The 19,335-nt window shown below is 45.8% G+C and overlaps 1 protein-coding gene and 1 pseudogene across 3 annotated transcripts; one reads left to right on the top strand and one right to left on the bottom strand.

Annotated features, from left to right (window-relative positions):
• Window positions 1-222: 222 nt before the first annotated feature.
• TMEM254 (transmembrane protein 254) lies at window positions 223-5,289 on the bottom strand. Of its 2 annotated transcripts, none has more exons than XM_084904191.1 (4): window positions 5,136-5,289; window positions 3,030-3,133; window positions 2,775-2,834; window positions 223-870 (listed from the first exon to the last, which is right to left on the bottom strand). In XM_084904191.1, exons 1-4 carry the CDS (start codon window positions 5,223-5,225, stop codon window positions 750-752), a joined length of 375 nt encoding a protein of 124 aa, XP_084760317.1. In that variant the 5' UTR covers window positions 5,226-5,289; the 3' UTR covers window positions 223-749. The 2 variants fall into 2 exon arrangements, with proteins under 2 accessions (XP_084760317.1, XP_084760316.1); XM_084904190.1 differs by lacking the exon at window positions 5,136-5,289 and adding an exon at window positions 4,758-5,132.
• A 4,017-nt stretch (window positions 5,290-9,306) lies between these two features.
• LOC311632674 (aurora kinase A- and ninein-interacting protein-like) lies at window positions 9,307-13,648 on the top strand (annotated as a pseudogene). The gene is made up of 3 exons: window positions 9,307-9,320; window positions 13,068-13,229; window positions 13,533-13,648. The product of its transcript is annotated as an aurora kinase A- and ninein-interacting protein-like (transcript).
• The last annotated feature ends 5,687 nt before the right edge of the window (window positions 13,649-19,335 follow it).

The following is a 19,335-nucleotide window of genomic DNA, read 5'->3' as shown; positions in this document are numbered from 1 at the left end:
CTGTGGCTCAGTGTGTGTGAAGTCAAGTGGGCTGTGGGCAGCTCTCTAAGCATAACAAGCAGGACACGAACCACAACCAGGGCTTCCTGCATTTCTCTCGGTGGGAAAAATACCCTGCTATCTGAGCTGGACAGACAGTCCTATAATAGAGTCTATTTGAGAAAAGGTAGGATGAAAGGTGTGACAACATATCAAAACTGACATATAAATACAGCATTTGAATGGAGAGACAATTCACAGCATTTTATTCCTTAGTCCATTTCATTCAATAATGCACCATATTGTTCCTGGCACCATTAATGCTACTGTCATTATTTCCCTTGGCGAGGACCCTGCTTTTACAAAATCGGAGTTGGATTTCCATCGATTAGCTCTGAAATATTTTACCTCACCAAAAAGCAACCCCTCATCAGCTAAGATGGAGATGGTATGGGTAAGGTGTTTTAGTCAAAGGATGGGAGCACAGGTATACCAACCAGCAAATTTAGTACGTGGCTTACACCAGATGGCGGGAGAGAGCACCAACACAGCCTAGGCCTTCGAGAAGGTAGCTAGAAGGACTCTGCTCAATAGGTTAGACTGCAAAATTGGAAAGTTAAACGTTTTCCTGTTATCTACTCAAACCCAACTAGAGAATATGAAATAATGAATACCAGAGGGTCATAACTTTCCAGAAAGGGGAGTAAACACACCGCCCCCAGATAAAAGCGAGGCTGGATGTCAGGGCAGGGAGAGCTTAGAGATCTCCTTTAAGTGCGCTTTTGGTGTTTTGGTCGGTAAGCAATCAGGATGGAGAGAGAGGCTATCCCAAAGAGGAACGTCTGCAGGAACCACAGTAGCTGAGCCCGACCATTCGTGATGCCTTTAGACCTTAAGAGAAGAAACAGTTTTAATATTATGGTTTCACAGAGTTATTATCTTCTATTTTTTTAACTGTACTCTTCTATCTACTTTCATTGGGTTTATTTTGCCTTTTCTTCCAGCTTCTTAACTCGAACGGTTAGTTCATTTATTTTCACTTTCCTTGTGCAGTTAGGATGGTACACGCTTTCCCAGGAAGCAGCCTGGCTACTGCCTAGAGCTGTATCACAGAACTGTTTCTCACATGATTCTGATGGCTGGATAGGTTAAACAGCACCGGGATGGCTTCAGAGCAAGTGTGTACCCAAGAATTATTATAACACAGTAGTAATAAAGTATCACATTTTCCACTTTTAGAAATAATCTACAATAATAAAAGTGTAATATGCTAATTAGACTGGATGGCCGAACAGTGGAACGACCATACAGACAATCTTCTGGACGACCATCCGGGACCGTGCTATGACACCCACTGGCGCCAGGCCAGCCAAGGTGAGTGCAATGCAATTGTTTGGGGGCCTGATCATCACCCCATGATTGCCCAGCAGAGGAGGCCCAGGCCACTGGCTGGTTGGGTGATCAATGGGATGGGGGAGGGCCCTCCAAACTGCCCCAAAGAGGGAGGCTCAGGCCACCGATAGGTGGGCTGAGGTGGGTGGATGGGGCCTCCCTCTGTGAGGGAAGCCCAGGTCCCCGGTGCCAGAAGGAAGCCGGTGCCGGCAGCGGGGGAAGGAAGGCCTAGTCTTGCAGGAATTTCGTGCGTCAGGTCTCTAGTACAGCAATACTACCGTGTTTCCCCGAAAATAAGACATCCTCCAAAAATAAGACCTACTTACAGGTTTCCTTCTGAGTGAAATCTAAGGCATCCTCCCCGAAAATAAGGCCCCCCCAGGCTAAACATGAGAGATTTGGTCCACTGATTCTGAAAGAAATGGAGTCACAAGAAATTCACCAGGAAATTCAGGAATTGGATTGTTATGATGATGTTCCAGAAGATGATGACATGATTGTCATTTAATAAATGAGTAAATTCTTGATACTGTAGGATTCACAGTTTGTCTGGTTTGTGTTGACAACTACCGTACTACCGTACTGTATACATGTAATAAATTTCCTTTATTTTCATTTAACAATAAATGTGTACCGTATTCTTCTTCATGGGAAAATAAGACATCCCCTGAAAATAAGACCTAGCGCATCTTTGGGAGCAAAAATTAATATAAGACACTGTCTTATTTTCGGGGAAACAGGGTAGAAGTGACAGTTAATCTTGACCAGAAAAAAAAATCAACTGCATAGCAATTTGGCATCAACACCTTTTTCATTCCACCATCCTTTCTGTATATGCTACATGAAGTACAAATGTAAAGAGAATCTTTTCTAGTACTTTCACACAGTATTAACCTACACTGGCATCTGCTGAGTGGAGTTTAATCAAGGGGCTTTTGGCTTGCATTGCACCCCAAAATGATTTGTGGAGCTTGTAACAATAACATTCCCATGTCTGAAGCAAGGCCAAGCAGACCAGGACCTTGTGGGTCTGGAAACCAGGCTTGTGCATTTTGAGAAAGCTCCGCAGGTGGCTCGGTTGTAAAACTAGGATTGAGAATCATCAGCCCTGGTCAGGTATTAAGCTCTTTTTTCAGGGGACCATACACAGACAGTTTTTAAAACATAAGAAAAGTCATCTAAATTAAGCAACTAAATAACTGATGAGCTATCACAAGTGAAATAAATTCATTCATTAAATATTTACTGAGTACTCCCTCTGGGCTAGGCCCAGCATTAGGTGTGGGGATTCAACTCTACCTGGAGAACGCTCTCAGTCTACAAGCCCATGAATGATTTAAATGTGGCTGCTCTCAAATTAGATACCGAGAGCAAAGCAACAAGTACCTATTACACACACTTACTTGCACAATACCATGGCATACATGGACTCTCCCACGTGAATCAGCCAGGCAAGCCAGTACCTGGAACAAAAGTCAGCCAGGTTTAAGGTGATGGTTATCTGCTGGTGAAATCTAACCCAGAAACCTTTATTTAAAAAAAAATGTTTTACTATGAACTCACACCACTCAGATATCTACAGGCCACTGCAGGCCTCCCAGGTCCACAGTGGGACTAGAACGGCAGTGCCCACACCCCACTTCCGCAGCCCTCCTTACCCATTACGCAGAAGGGTATGATGATGGTCCACCAAGTACCGAGTGAAGGAGCCCAGGGGCCCGAGGCTCTGATAAGGAATACTCTGAGGCCAGAAGACAACCCACTGAAAGAGAACCAGAGGCACAGGATACCTGTTAGGTCACTGAAACCAGCAAATGCTGCTTATTTTTGAGAGAGGCTAGGAAATAATCCTGACTCTACAGTAAGAACAGACCCAAGAAATGTGATCTGAGGCATCTTGACTTCTATTTCCTAAACACTGTTCTAGTGGGAGACTCATTCTGAGGAAACTATGTGGTTATCAGACTCAGTGCCCAGGCTGGATGGTTTCTGTTCTTAATGAATTCCGTTAAAACATTAATTTATACAGGTTTCTAACACATTTTAAGAGTTTATGTATCCTGACTCGTTTCTTTGCTGCAGAAACTATGGCTTGAGACAGATCCCCATTTAATTTACAATCCCATCGCCTCCTTTCACTTTTTCTGTGTCTAAAACTGGGACTGATCCACTGGAAAAGTGGTGAGATCAGGTTTGTGAAGTGCTCACAGCAACCACTTAGTCACATAAGGTTTTTGCAATCTTAGCAACTTTCCCTCAGTCTCTGTGCTGTGACCTCTGTCACCGTAGGCTTTTGAGAATAATTAAGTCCCAAGAGGTCCAAAATTTATTGTTCCATTCATATTCAGCCAAGAGCAATACTACTTCTCCTGTTATGTTGTTACATACCTAAAATTTAAGTAAAACATAAAATATCACTCCATTCTCCCAAACCAAGGGGAATGGAATGTGTAGCGTCTATCTACAATATCCCAATTTGAGGACTTCAAGCTTTCCTCAGTCTATATTCTAACTAATCAGAGATGCAGAATCATAGAACAGAAATGCACCTTTGAAAATTTTCAGTTCAATATCTCCATTATACATATGGGGAAATCAGGACAAAGGTGGCCCAGTTTCACAACACACACTGTGGACACAACAAACACACTTTCAATCCCCAATCACCAGCATCTACATGGCAACATCCAAATAGTTTTGCCTTCATTCAAAATTATACCAACTCAGTCCCCAACCTACTTTTAGAAATGCACTGTCAAACAAAAGTCACCCCTCTTCTCATCAGAGATCATTTGCCTTGGTTCCACATTACATCCTCTCTATCTCTCCTTACCAATTAAGTCTCACCCATCCTTTAGCTTTATCTCCGTTTTCTTTAAAAAAAAATATATGTTTTTATTGATTTCAGAGAAGAAGGAAGAGGGAAAGAAACATCAATGATAATAGAGAATTATTGATAGGCTGCCTCCTGCACGCCCCCTAAGGGGGATCGAGCCCACAACCTGGGCATGTGTCCTAGACCGGAATCGATCTGGGACCTTCAGTCCTCAGGCCAAGGATCCATCCACTGAGCCAAACTAGCCAGGGCTTTATCTCCGTTTCCTAAGCAGTTTTAACTGCCTCAACATTCTGCTTCGGAAGCCCTGCTCTGACTTGGCAGTCCCTAACCTTGGCTTCCTGGGTTCTGAGATTCCGGTAAACCGTAGTAACCCTGGAGCGGAGGGGATGCAAAGGCTGGAACCCTCCTAAGTAGAAACAGACCCGTGAGCCCAAGAACTTCCGCTTACTCCAGTAACCTAGGCAACCGCCCGGAGCGCAGGCGCAGAACCGCGCCCCCAGCCCCTCACCCAATGAGGGCCAGCCGGGCCCCGCCCCCCACGCCTCACCGCGAAATAGCCCAGCGCGAGGGCCGTGACCAGCGAGGGCCAGGGTCTGGCGGTGCGGAAGTAGGCGGTGGCAGCCCTGCCGCCCTCCGACCTGGCCGCCACCATCATGGGAGGTGAAGACACTGAGCCGCGGGGTGGAGAGCCGCCCCCGCCCCCGCCCCCATTCCGGGAGAGCCTGAGGAGCCGGTCTCGGGGCCCGGAGCGCCGGCGAGGGGCGCGGGCCGGCCAGTGCGCCTGCGTCCCGTTCCGGGCAGGTCGCTCCCGCGCCTCCGAGAGCGGCCGTGCCGAACTGCGCCTGCGCAACCGCCGCCTTCGCCTCCCGCAGGCGCGGGCCCTGCGTGCAACGGAGCGCCCGTTCGCTGCCCTCGCTGCCTTTACCGTGTAATAGCCGAAGGAGAGGGTGATGACCGTGAACCAGAACAGATTGCCCCTCTGGAAGAAAGCCTCCTCGCCGGCCGCCTTCCCCATCGCCGCAGCGCATCCCGCGAGTGCGCGGGGCACCGCTCGATCGCTCGGAGGTGGGGCGGGCGGGGCCGGGGGCGGGGCCTGGGTCAGCGCCCCTCCCACCTCCTCCCTCCGGGGAAGAAGCAGGTTCTGCGGTTCGGAAACTCCCTGGGCGGTTGTTGCTTGATTCTGGCCTGGTGGGCTGGACCTCATTTGCTGGGGAGACCGCTCTCTCAGCGTCACTTTCCCGCGTTTGAGATAAAGGCGTTGGAAATATGTGGTGCTTTACGTAGAAGTCTACTAACCACCAGTCTAATGTTTGAACTTCAGCTGGGCCGTGCCCTGTGAGAAATAATGCTCTTCCTTTTCATTAGATGTCTGAAACCTTAGGGCACAGCAGTTATGAAAAGGGGTTGAGGAGTATATTGCTGGGCTCGTTACCTAACCCTTCTGTGCCTCAGTTTACGGTAACTTCTAACTCACCCTCTCCACAAGTGACAGGGGTTGCTAAGTTTTTTATCCTCCAGGTATCCTGTATCGCCATCCCCATTATAACTTTAATCTCTCACCCCATTATAATTTAGCTCTCCCCCCTCTACATGGATTAGTGGCCTAAATATTGAAAATAATTCAGAAAATATGGAGAAGAGTTTTACAACTTTTGAGCAAGTTATTAAAATTAAAAGCCATAGAGGGAAAGATAGAAAATTTAATGGCATCTAAATTTAAAACTTTATTCTTGAGAGCTTGTTTGGAGGTTCTAGCAAGGAAGCGCAGCTACTCGTATACCCTTGACAGAAGACCGGTCCTCTCCTCTTGGGGGAAAGTCGTCCTCTTCGACTGAGCGCGCAGCTTCTGGAGGGGCGCACACGGATCGGTGAGGGAGGAGGGGGACACCCGCCTAGCCAGCCAGATCAGCCGAATCAACCCTGGCGATCAATGGGGTGACAGATGTCGCAGCCAGATCGCCCTCACATCCTAAAACTTTATTCTTATGAAAGGCACCATACAGTAGAAAGACCTGGAAGGAGGAATTCTTCAATATACAGAGTGGCTAGATTATTATGACCATCTGATGTTTGAGGGCAAATTAGCCGTACACTGCATCGTATGGGATATGGAACCCGAAGGCCTGGCCGGTTCGAACACCTTTGCTGTCTGCAGTTACCAAGATAAAACGTCTCCAATTCACACAGGAACACAAGGATAGGACAGTCGAGCATTGGAAAAAAGTCATGTGGTCCGATGAATCATGTTTCCAGTTGTATCATGCAGATGGCAGAGTGAGAATTTCGCAGAAACAGCATGAAAATATGCACCCCACATGCATGAGTACAACCCTTTAAGCTGGTGGGGGCAGTGTTATGGTTTGGGGCATGTTTTCCTGGCATGATCTGGGCCCTTTAATTCATGTGGAACAACATATGAATAGCACAACGTACCTAAGTATCGTTGCTGATCAAGTTCATCCTATCATGTTGATGGCATATCCCAATGGAAATGGCTTCTTCCAACAAGACAATGCACCATGCCACGGAGCTCATTTTGTGCAGGAGTGGTTTCAAGAACATGAGGGAGACTACCTTGCTTAGGTGGCCCCCACAATCACCAGATCTCAATCTAATTGAGCATTTGTGGGATGAAGTTAAAAGAGCCATCAGGCAGCTGGTTGCACAACCATCAAATTTCACAGAACTGGACAGTGCTATTCATCAGGCATGGTGTCAGATTTCTCGCATCACCTTTCAACATCTCATGGAGTCAATGCCAAGAAGAATCACCACAAGAAGGCAAAAGGTGGCCCAATGAAGTACCTATGGAGTGGTCATAACAATCAGGCCACTCAGTGTATATAATAGGTAAAGGATATGAATTGGACATCCTTAAAAGAGAAAACACGAATGGCCAAGAAACATGAAAAGGTGTTCAACTGTAGGGCAATTTGGGATGTGCAAAATAAAGTAAAAATAAGATACTGTCTACTCTCCCCCTCCGCATTAAAATTGGCCTACAAGGTATCAAGACACACTATAATGAACTATATAACAAAAAGCATCTGGCATTTGACACACAAGTCAGTGGAATTGACACTCCAGAGATAGACCTGACATTTATTTTATGATAAAGCTAACATTTCAAATTAAGGATGAAAGAATGATTATTCATTAAGCTATCTTTGGATGATTGGTTATTTATTTGGGAAAAATATTTAAGACCTTACCTCAACCCAACAGTAAAATGCAAACAATGTGGTAACGTTAGGTACAGAGATAATTGTCCCTCTAGAGAAGTTCTGATGATGGAGAGTGGGATGAGCATGTACTGATACAGCAAAAACCCCACATTTCCCCAGGATCATGGAAGGGGAGAGTGATATAAAGAAACTTATGGAAATATGGATAGCACTGTGTGTCCAGAGAATTAGCAGTGTATTGTTGCAAGAGGGAAAAATGTGAAATTGAGGGAAGGAAGGGGAGGCTGAAAAGGCAGGTAGTCGGGTCCTGGTAATTAATGGCATTCATTTTCAAACTGAGGAGTTTTGATTGATCCCTTAGCCAAGGTGAGTCAGTGGCACTTTTTTTGTATTTGTTTTTACATCAGTGGAGTGAAAATGTTTGGTGTACATTGGAAGCAAGGAAGATGAAAGGTTGATAAAGTAAAATTATGGGAGTGGAGAAAAAGTTATGTTATTCATTCAGATATTCAAAAAATATTTCCAAGGATCTGTTTAGTGTCAGGCTCGATGCTAAGGCTCTAGAGATAAACAAACGAACAAGACCAAGTGTCAAGTTGATACAGTGTATGTCTGATGACAAGCAAATCGTTAGGGATTTACTAGAGGCAGCTAACAATGTTTGTTTGTTTTTAATATATTTTATTGATTTTTTACAGAGAGGAAGAGAGAGGGATAGAGAGCTAGAAACATCAATGAGAGAGAATCATTGATCAGCTGCCTCTTGCACACCCCCTACTGGGGATGTGCACACAACCAAGGTACATGCCCTTGACTGGAATAGAACCTGGGACCTTTAAGTTCGCAGGCCTGGCGCTCTATCCACTGAGCCAAACCAGTCTTGGCCATAACTTAATGTTTTAATATACTGACCACTTTGACCTTCAAGTATGAGATCTTGCATACAGAGGTGACAGAGAGAAATATCCACAAGGCATTAAATCAACACCTGAATGAAGGGGCAGAGATAATCTGTCGTGTATGTGGTAAAAGGAGTGTGTGTTTGTCTAGCCTAACAGTGTTCAGATTCAAATAATGATGATTAATGATGACAGTGATGGTGATGATTAGGTTTTATATAGGATTTTGGCCTATGGAACACTGATTTTTTAAAATATGCCCTTTGAAGTGGTTAGTTTAGAGGTGGCATAAATTAAAATTTTAATAAACGTTAGCTATTCTTTTTACTACTGTTACTCTTTAATGAAATAAGTGCAGTGATACGGGAGGATGAGGCATGCAAATGGCTAAAGTTCACTGAGAAAATACAATTCAATGAACAGGCAATTTACACAAGATCATCTCAACCAAACTCAATGTGCTCAAAGCCAATTTGCTGAATCATCAGTTTGCAAAATTCATCACATTTATGGAGTGTGGCTTTAATACTTTAATAAAGATGTTAAATAGCTTTGTCAGACATGTTTACTCTTGGTCGTGGTGCGACTTTCTGTTTATAAGAATATTTTGTGAATCCTTTAACATGTCATTTCTTGTTTTGCTGACTTTTAGAATATTTAAAGCTATGTGTTTTTTTTTTTTTTGTGTGTGTGTGTTTTTTTTTTAAAGGATCTTTTACTTTATTTTTATTATTTTTTAAATATATATTTTATTGATTTTGTACAGAGAGGAAGGGAGAGAGATAGAGAGTTAGAAACATCAATGAGAGAGAGTCATCGATCAGCTGCCTCTTGCACACCCCGCACTGGGGATATGCCCGCAACCAAGGTACGTGCCCTTGACCGGAATCTAACTCGGGTCTCTTCAGTCCCCAAGCCGACTCTCTATCCATTGAGCCAAACCGGTCTCAGCTAAAGCTGTGTTTTTTAAGGCATTTTCTCAGGTGATATATTGAATTAGTTAGATTTAGCTATGGCTGTGAGAAGGTAAGCCCTTATTTTTCTTCCACAAATCCAGATGTTGACTTCCAGTAATGGGACTCCCATAGGGCCCTTCAGCCTGTTCCCAGTTTACTCCTTCTCACCTGTGCCCTGAGGGGAACCTTCCCGGCATCCTCACTCCTGGTGAATAATGCCACTCTTTCTTGTGGAATATTGCTGCAAATTGCTTACACTTCGACTAAGATCAACTTCTCATGAATAAACAGTATTTCATGATAGGGTAGGAGTGGAAGGAAGTGAAAATGCTTAATAATCTCCCTTTGAACACATATATCAGGAGAGAAAAGAGTATCACCTAGAGGCCAATGTAATGTCTTTGTAAAAATAAAAACAAAGAAAAAATGACCCAAATTTAGATATAACAAACACAATATTGCTCATCTCTGCATACAACAATTGTGGAACACAGTAGAAACTCAGAAATATTTATTGAATAAATGAATGGATGAAATACTGTTTCAAATACCTATATTTGAAATACCTATATATAGAAGGAAAATGTTATGTTTTTTAATTAGACAAACTTGAGGACTAACCAGAGTTGGGGGCATTTAAGTTTAATTTTTTAACATCACAAAAATGATGGGGAAAATGAATTAAAAATTCATGGCACCCAAAAAAGTGGAGAATGTGTTTCCAAATCCTTGGAGTGGGGAGACCTGGGAGAAAAACACTTAAAGAAAACAAAGCTACTCTACAGAACCCCAAACTCTTAAAATCACCTGTTGCTATTGTTGCCTTTTTCTTTTTAGCTAGATGATCATTTTTTATCAAATTGCATGTTCATCAACTTGCTTTTTTTTTTTTTTTTTTTTTAATTTTCCTCCAGGCCAGTCCTTCCCCAGGGAAGAGGTCCCCTAGCTCAGGGGGTCTTGCCCTTTCTCCAAGTCTAGCCTGGGCCTTGTTTGGATTTGGTGAGGGGAAGGGAGCATTGCAAAAGCTGGGGGACTTCATCTGCTTTACAGTGAAGGTGCCAAAGGCAAGTGGTTGGGAAGGCAGAAATAGGCACTGACAAAGAATTGGGGAACCCACCACTGTAGAGAGCCCAGGGTGAGTGGAGCTGCTCATCCACTCTGCAGTCATGCTGTTGTGCCAACAGAAATATCGGGTCATCAACTTGCTTTTGACTTAAGTATTTTTTCCTGAGGTAACCTGGAACTGGTATTTGTAGCACCTGAAGCAGATGTATAGGCCAGGACGTTTCTTAGTACCCAGAAATAGCCCAGCTTGGTTAGAGAGCTGAGCCTTAGCGGGAGATCACAGAGTTTCCAAGGTGATGCTGAAAGGGATGTAGTGGGCACGTCCTGAAACTCCTCCCTCTTAGCTCCTCAGGGAGTTCTGACTTCCCCTTGCTGATGGTAATTGGGAGTGGGAGCTTACTGAATGTTGGTTTGCAGAGAACAGAGACTGCATTCACAGGGCTCAATACACACTTAGTCTTTATGCAAAGAGCCGAGGTCCAAGAAAACATCAGCTTTTTCTTGCTGATTCTAAAGAAATGGGATGGAGGAGTGGCCATGAAGGGGAGTTTTATTATGACTTATGTGCCCACCAGTGGCGGCTGGCTGGTGAAGTTTTCCATAGCACAGCCCAGGTCAGGGTCATATAGAGTACAGAAAACAAAGCCCACGGTATGGGTGGTGTGTGTGTGTGTGTGTGTGTGTTGGGGGCGGGGGTGCTTGTGTGTAAGCTGTGTGAGATCAAAACGTTAACTGTTTCTCTGTAGTTGTTTACAGTCTAGAAGCGGTTTCTCTCTGGATGTACTGAGGAGCTGGCCAGGCTCCCAAGGTCTCACAGTCCACTCACAGACGGCCTTCATCAGATTCCCACAGTTTGGGAGGGGGCGTCGGAGCTTGGGAAGGGGCCATGTTCTCACATATCATACACTCCACCCCAACACGTACAATCTCCCCCTTACAACTTCCGCGTATATCCTGGGGAGAAAGGAGAATGGGTGAGACTTTGCATCTGTTTCTATAGCAACTATATACTAGTGGCCTACAGCAAAGGGATAACAACAGACTCATACATACCAGAATCAGAGTATATAAAACTAATTGCCAGTCCTAAGACAACTCTCCAAGCCATGCTGGGATAGGGTCAGTTTGTTAGGTTAACTGGGTTCGTTTTCCAGGGCAGTTCAGCAGTAGCAGAGAGAGGGCATCAGCAGACACTCCCCACAGTTTGAAACGGTGAGAGCCGTGCCATCAGCATCTCACAAAACAGCTAGCTGACTGAACTAGGGAGAGTAAGACAAATGTTAGCAGCATCAATAGAGGGAAATCAGTATACAGGCTGTTGCTCTCCTATGCCATACCTTTTGACTGGTGACATCCCCCTGTCCCCACCTCCTGTCCTAGCTGTGAGAGGAGTATGCGTCTGCCAGATGGGAATAATGAAGGTCCCTAGCCTGGTACGTGTCCAAGGGTTATTTACTTGAATAGTAGGTGGCCATTTACCAGTATGGCAGGTTGTATAAGCACTCCCTGTGCAAGACTCTCCCCCCATGGGGCCGGGAGAGTACACCAGTGGGTGCCAGTTTGAGTTTTCCAGGGCCAGGGTAATACATTGACTTTAGGGTGTATGTCCTGCGGTGCTGACAACAACAGGTTATTTTTCTTTCCCCAAGAGGGTCTTATCTTACCATCCGTTGTTCAAACTTGCCCTCTCAGTGGGTTTGCCCATGTCTGCGGCAGCATTTGGAACATGCAGGTAGACCTGGTTGGGGCTTTTCATTCATTGTTAGTAGAATTCATTGTTAGTAGAGTCTTGGGATCTGTCCTCATAATGATGGGCATTTTTCTTTTTATATTTTATTGATTTTTCACAGAGAGGAAGAGAGAGGGATAGAGAGTTAGAAACATTGATGAGAGAGAATCATTGATCAGATGCCTCTTGCGCACCTCCTACTGGGGATGTGCCCGCAACCAAGGTATTGATACATGCCCTTGACCTGAATCGAGCCTGGGACCTTTCAGTCCTAAGATCGACGCTCTGTCAACTGAGCCAAACCGGTTTTGGCTTCAGGGAATTTTTCAACAGTTCATTATAATGTCCTATCAGTCCAGCTCCTGTTGGATTATAAGGGAGGTGCACGTCTGCTTGGGGACTGAAAGGTCCCCGGTTTGATTCCGGTCAAGGGCATGTACCTTGCTTGCGGGCATATCCCCAGTAGGGGGTGTGCAAGAGGCAGCTGATTGATGACTCTCTCTCATCAATGTTTCTAACTCTGTATCTCTCTCCCTTCCTCTCTGTACAAAAATCAATAATATATATATAAATAAAAGGGAGGTGCAGTCACCATTCAATGTTGTGGCTCTCAGCCCTGTCTTGCATACAATGTCCTGTCATTGCTGGCAAGGACATAGATGCCACTCCACACATACAGACAAGCTGTTAACAAGCTGTAACATGTCAATCATTTTCAGGGGGAGGCCCAGGCTTTAACTGTTGCCCTTTGACTCAAAGAGTGCCACCTGCAGGTGTTCGGCAGCCAGCATCGCTTTCTTCTTCACCTTCAGTCAGGAAAGAGAGATGGTGGTGATGAGGGGAATGTTTCATCGTATATAGCAAATCAGACCAACCGAGAGTCTAAGAAAGATGCAACCCAGCTAGCCCTGATTCCGGGCTTGGGGGATGATTATGTGGCACCACCATAGCCACTCCAGCCCCTACAGACATCCAGGAAGCTGGACTTTCTCCTCAGTCCCTCCAGGCTTCTGGCCACTACAGACGGGAAACCCCATTCTTGACTGGGGTTGTCTTTGTTCCAGCCTGAGACTAACTTAGTCTGTGCTGGAGAAAGTCAAGACTCACTGGCTTGTTTCTTCCTCCAGGACTTGGAAAGTTCTTGCTTGCTGGACCAAAAGAAGGGAGAGAAGGATGGCTTCATGGGTGAGACTCAGTAAACCACCTGGGGGCAAGGGCCAACAGCCCTGGGACAAGCCTACGTGGGCACAGGTGTCTGCCAGAGAAAACAGGCAGGCCCCTGTCCTCCTTCAACATACAGGGAGCCTGGAGTGGAGAAAACACAGAAGCAGGAAGACAAAGGCCTTGTCCTGTTCCTATGGTTCTGGGACATGAAAAGAGTGACAGGGCCTCTGGGAGTCAGCTTTTCACTGAGGATTCTCAGGGCCAGCGGGTCATTGCTCAAGCCTCCAGAGTTCTTTTCTGAGAGGCAGCCAGGGCTTAGGGCAGTTTCTAACAGCCCTTGGGCTCAGTGCCAGGATAGGCTCACTCAGTTAAACCTGCAGCCTGATTCGCTCCTTTTCCAGGACTCTGATGGTCATCAAGTTATCAGGCACCAAGTCTAACTATCTTTGAGGGTTTTGGTTTTAAAAATGCTCGGGGAGGTATAAAATGAAGCTATTGCTGTTGAATATTTTCTTTGTGTAAATAAAGCCGGTGGTGACACCTGTTGAGACAATATATATATATATATATATATATATATATATATATATATATATATGTATGTATATATTACCATAACTTATACATTCCATTACCAAAACCATATGCTTTTTTTCCAACTTCATTAGAATTCTTAATTTTTAGAAAACTTAACTTGTAGTGACATCTAAAAGCAAGTAATTAACATTTTTTACATTGGCAAATTTATGAATACACTTCTAGAAATAGGTTTTTTCATTGGCAAATAGACTCACATTTTTAAGAGACCTTCTTCAAATAAAGTACAAAATATATTCATTTACAGATTCAAATGTATTTGTTCTTACCAACTGTATGAGATTTTAAAGTTAATTATTACCAAGCCATTTTATTGACAAATTTTGTAACAGAGATAAATAACATGAACTTTGTTTTGTAAACCCAGGCAAAACAAACATCTATGTTATGTTAATAATTTTGAAAGACATTCACTAACCTTAAACCACTATTTGAATTCTTGGTGATTTTTGCTTTCCTTTAGTGTGTTGCTTAATTACCTAGTGTCCTTGACAACTTTTAAGAAGGTTGGAGATGAGGGAGGGTATTGGGTTGGACAACCTCCACCACTTCAGTTTTAAAAGTGTCGTTTTTTTCCATCTCACATGGAGGTGGGGCAGTCACCCCTACTGCCCACACAGAGTTTGAGGGAGGCACCAATTCCTACACTGTCCCAGGGACCACAGCATCCTCAGGGCCTCCAAAAGATTTTAGGGTGCTTAGAAGACCCATTTTCTTTTATTTTTAAAATATTTTTTTTTATTGATTTGAGAGAGAGAGAGGAAGGGAAAGAGAAAGAGAGAGAGAGAGAGAGAGAGAGAGAGAGAGAGAGAGAGAGAGAGAGAGGAAAAGGGAGAGAGAGAAAAAATATCTATTAGCTAATCCTGCACACCCCAGTAGATGGAGCCTGCAACCCAGGCATGTGTCCTGATCAGGAACTGAACTGGGGATCTTTCCATTCATGGGATATGATGCTCAACCAGCTGAGCCACTCTGCCAGGCAAATGACCCTTTGTCTTCATTTTCCTTTCATTTGCCAGTAGCAGCTTTCACACCACTGATTCCAGGACCAAAAACAGTCCGATTGGCATTTTCCAGGTGGTGTCCAACTGTCAATCAGGGTTGCCACCTGGGATTTCCCCCACTACATTCACACCACCTCCCATCCTGCCTCCACCAACAGGACTATGCAACTTGTTCTACAAAGAACTGAGGTCTGAGAAAAACAGCAGTGTGTTGCTTGCTGATTTTATTTTTTAAAATAATTTCAGAGAGCAAGGGAGAAAGAAAAATCAATGATGAGAATCATTGATTACCTCCTGCACACACCTAGTAGGGATCAAGCCTACAACCCAGCCATGTGCTCTGACCAGCAATCAATCCTAGGACCCTTTGGTCCACAGACCTAAGTTCTATCTAGTGAGCGAAACTGACTAGAGCTTGCCTGCTGGTTTTAAAGAAATAAACCAGAGGACTGGCTGTGAAAGACACTGGTTTATTAGACTTATGAGGACACCAGTGTGGACTGCAGGTGAAGTTTTTCGCACCCCAGGCTTTCACAATTCACGGTTATATAGAGTCCAGAAAACAAAGCAAGCAGGTGTGGGCAGGGGTGGGATGTGCTCGTGTGCAAACTGTGTGAGATCCAAATGGTGGCTGTTTCCCTGAAGTTTGCAGTCTGGGCTCACACACTCACCAGGCTCCCAAGGACCCGCAGTCCACTTCCACTTGGCCTTCCTCACATTCCCACAGGGTGGGAGGCTCACATACCACACACTGGTATATGATATGGGATATTTTTCAAAAGCATAAAGGACTCGGTGGATATACCATGAAGCTAAGCTTAAAATAAGAATCTGAAGTAACAGATTTTTAAAAAGTTTTGATGACTTAGGGAGGCAGATTGACCATCAGACTGGGCAACTTAGGGCCTTTGTTGGCCTTTGCCAATGAGATTGAAATAATGGAGTAGGAACAGAGGCACTGCTGACTGGAGTTGAGAGGAGAATGTAAAGCAAGGAATTGAAAGTCTGGTGGAAATGTGTTTTGGAAGCAGCTTGATAGAGGAGGCACAGGGAAGGTTGCCACCTGGTGTGAATTCAAGGTACTGAGAAGAAAAAAAACTCATGTGAAGTTCGGATTTTTGGGGGAGGGAAAAGCAGCCTAAATCAGTTCAGGTTGAACATTATTTTGGTTTGCTCTCCCCAAACTCCTTCAACACTTCCAGCTTCGCACATGTCGCTCTCTCCTACTCAGAACACCTGGTGCTGCCCAAATGCACTGGCTGAGCTCTCAAGGCCTCTAACTCCCAGCAGCAGCCAGGACCCATCTGCAGGCATGGCTCATAGGCCTCCCATGAGGTCATCTGCCCATCAAGTCTGTTCCTCGTGCTTCTCCTTCATTTGGGTTGGGGAGGTATGATCTATGCTGGAATCAAGCCAGACACTCCCTCCGCCTGCACCTCAGCCATGGACTTCCCCCTTAAAAATCGTATTTTCACCTTCTTTATGTTCCTCTGGCCATATTCCTCTTTTTAGAGTTTGACCTCAGGCAAGGTCATCTCTGGGCTTCAATATCTTCAGGTGACCAAGACCCTTGTGATTTTAATGCCCCTATTATTTTGGCAACTAGAATGAAATAATTTAATTCTTTTATTCCTTTTGAAATTTATCTATTTATTATTCTATTAAATATATTGGGATAACATTAGTTAATAGGATCATATAGGTTTAAAATGTATATTTCTCTGAAACATGATCTTTACATTCTATTGTGTGCTGTGAATGCCACATCCATTTGCAGCTAGGGTTCAGGATCTGAAGAAGGAGCCGCACACAAATGAATACATTAGACCAAAAAAAAAAAAATGAATTTAGAAGCCATGGGGGAGCCAGGTGGAAACTTCCCTCTGGTGGGGAAGTTCCTTGACTTCTGGGTCCCTTTTGCTTTTATTCACTTGAATACACATTTGCCCTTTAGAAATGCATACAGGCATAGCCAAAGTGAAGTTTGGTAAACAGTAAGAAGATCATCAGGTTAGGGGATTGCCTTGAGCCATTTGGCCAACAGCAGGGCAATATTATGCTGATTTTTAGCCCTGCTGAATATTGCATTAATATGCTAACTACTATTGGTCTTAGCCTTCAGCATTTCCCCCTTTTTGTTTTCTTAATAAATTTCAAAAGGTGTATGCCATCTGCAGGGCTTGGGTTCTTTTAAGACTTTTCAGTCCACGTATGAAGATTAGAAATAAACATATAAGAGAATGAAAATGGTTGAATTCTTTTATGTCCTTTTTAAATTGCTTCCAGGCATCTAAGGAACTAGTTTGCAGTAGGCTCCTTTCTGGGCCAACAGTTCTTTATGAGTTCCCTGCCCAATCACTGTCCCTTGTGACATGACAGTAATGATATTTGAGTTCTGGGTTGTGGACAAATGGAGGGAAATGCCAATGCAGGTCTGACCTTCTTTGACTCTGTCCAGGGCAACCTGCCCCATTGTACACCTGATGACTGCTGGCATGACAAGGCTTCTTCACCATCCCCCAGGACATCTCTGGACTTTTCCTCCTTGTCTTGTTCTCCTCCCATCTTCAGCATGTTGTTTGAGGCTTCTGCTATCTGTGGCTGGAATAGTCTGGTCAGTTCCTTGCTCAGATCCATGTTGAATGTTCCTTGCAGGAGTCCACATGGTCTTGGAGGAGTTTTCTGGAAATACCCAAGCATATCTTCAACCAAAGGTTAACAAGGGGTCATGACCCTTCCATAAACCAGACTTAGGACCTTTTCATTTGACCAGATCATTTTCCTTTGGCTTATTCTGACTCTAGTGTAATTCCATGGGTGTCTTATCATAAGCATTACAAATGAAAAATTTAAAGTAAATTTATCTATTTCTGATGTAGTTTATTTAAATAAGATCATATAGGTTTCAAATGTATATTTCTTTGATACATGATCTTTACACTGTATTATGTGCCCACAACCCTTTGTCAAATCATCTTCCATTACATACATTTGGCTTTTATTTTTACCCTTTGCTACCCTCCACCTTCTTTTATCTGGTAACCACCATAGCGTTGTCTGTGTCTATGAGTTTCAGTGTTATATTTCACATATGAATTAAATCATATTGTTCTCAGGTTTCTCTGACTAACATTTTTTTTTCTTTCTTAATGCATTTTTATTGATTTCAGAGAGGTAGGAAGAGGAAGAGAAAGAAATAGAAACATTAATGATGAGGGAGAATCATTGACCAGCTGTCTCTTACCCACCCCATTCTGGGGATCAAGCCCACAACCTGGGCACGTGCTCCGATGGAGAATTAATCTATGACCTCCTGATTCATAGGTCAACACTTACACACTAAGCCATGCTGGCTGGGCCTGACTGACATTTTCTGCATAGGATAATAATCTCAAGTTCAATTCATGTTATTAAAAATGGCAGTAGCCAGGCACAAGGCAGTGGCAGCTGGGCCCGGAGCAGCAGTGGCCAGGCCCCAGAGCAGCAGCAGCCAGAACAAGAGCATCAACGGCCAGCACTGGAGCAGCCAGACCTGTGGCAGTGGCGGCCAGGCCTGAGGCAGAGGCAGCCAAGCCCAGGGTGGCCAGTCCAGGAACACCCAGACACGGAGTGGCCGGGCCCGGAGAAGCCGGGCCCAGAGCAGCTGGGTTGGGAGCAGCCAGGCCAAGAACAGCAGTAGCCAAGCACGGAGCATCCAGGCTGGGAGCGGCCAGGCTCGGAGCAGCCGGGTCTGGTGCGGCCAGGCCCGGAGCAGCCGGGTCTGGTGCGGCCAGGCCCGAAGCAGCGGCTGCCAGGCTGGGAGCGGCCAGGCCCGGAGCAGCCGGGTCTGGTGCGGCCAGGCCCGGAGCAGCGGCTGCCAGGCTAGGAGCGGCCAGGCCCGGAGCAGCTGGGTCTGGTGTAGCCAGGCCCGGAGCAGCGGCTGCCAGGCTGGGAGCAGCCAGGCCCAGAGCAACAGCTGCCAGGCTGGGAGCAGCCAGGCCAGGAGCAGCCAGGTCTGGTGCGGCCAGGCCCGGAGCAGCAGCTTCCAGGCTGGGAGCGGCCAGGCCTGGAGCAGCAGCTGCCAGGCTAGGAGCGGCCAGGCCCGGAGCAGCTGGGTCTGGTGTGGCCAGGCCCGGAGCAGCGGCTGCCAGGCTGGGAGCGGCCAGGCCCAGAGCAACAGCTGCCAGGCTGGGAGCGGCCAGGCCCGGAGCAGCTGGGTCTGGTTCGGCCAGGCCCGGAGCAGCAGCTGCCAGGCTGGGAGCGGCCAGGCCCTGAGCAGCCGGGTCTGGTGCGGCCAGGCCCGGAGCAGTGGCTGCCAGGCTGGGAGCAGCCAGGCTCGGAGTAGCGGCTGCCAGGCTGGGAGCAGCCAGGCCCGGAGCAGCCGGGTCTTGTGCGGCCAGGCCCGGAGCAGTGGCTGCCAGGCTGGGAGTGGCCAGGCCTGGAGAAGCGGCTGCCAGGCTGGGAGTGGCCAGGCCCGGAGCAGCAGCTGCCAGGCTGGGAGCGGCCAGGCCCGGAGCAGCCGGGTCGGGTGCGGCCAGGCCAGGAGC

Source organism: Pipistrellus hanaki, assembly GCF_964339955.1.
Source record: "Pipistrellus hanaki genome assembly, chromosome: 14".
NCBI classification, from domain to species: domain Eukaryota; kingdom Metazoa; phylum Chordata; class Mammalia; order Chiroptera; family Vespertilionidae; genus Pipistrellus; species Pipistrellus hanaki.
This window is presented reverse-complemented; position numbering and strand designations above follow the sequence as displayed.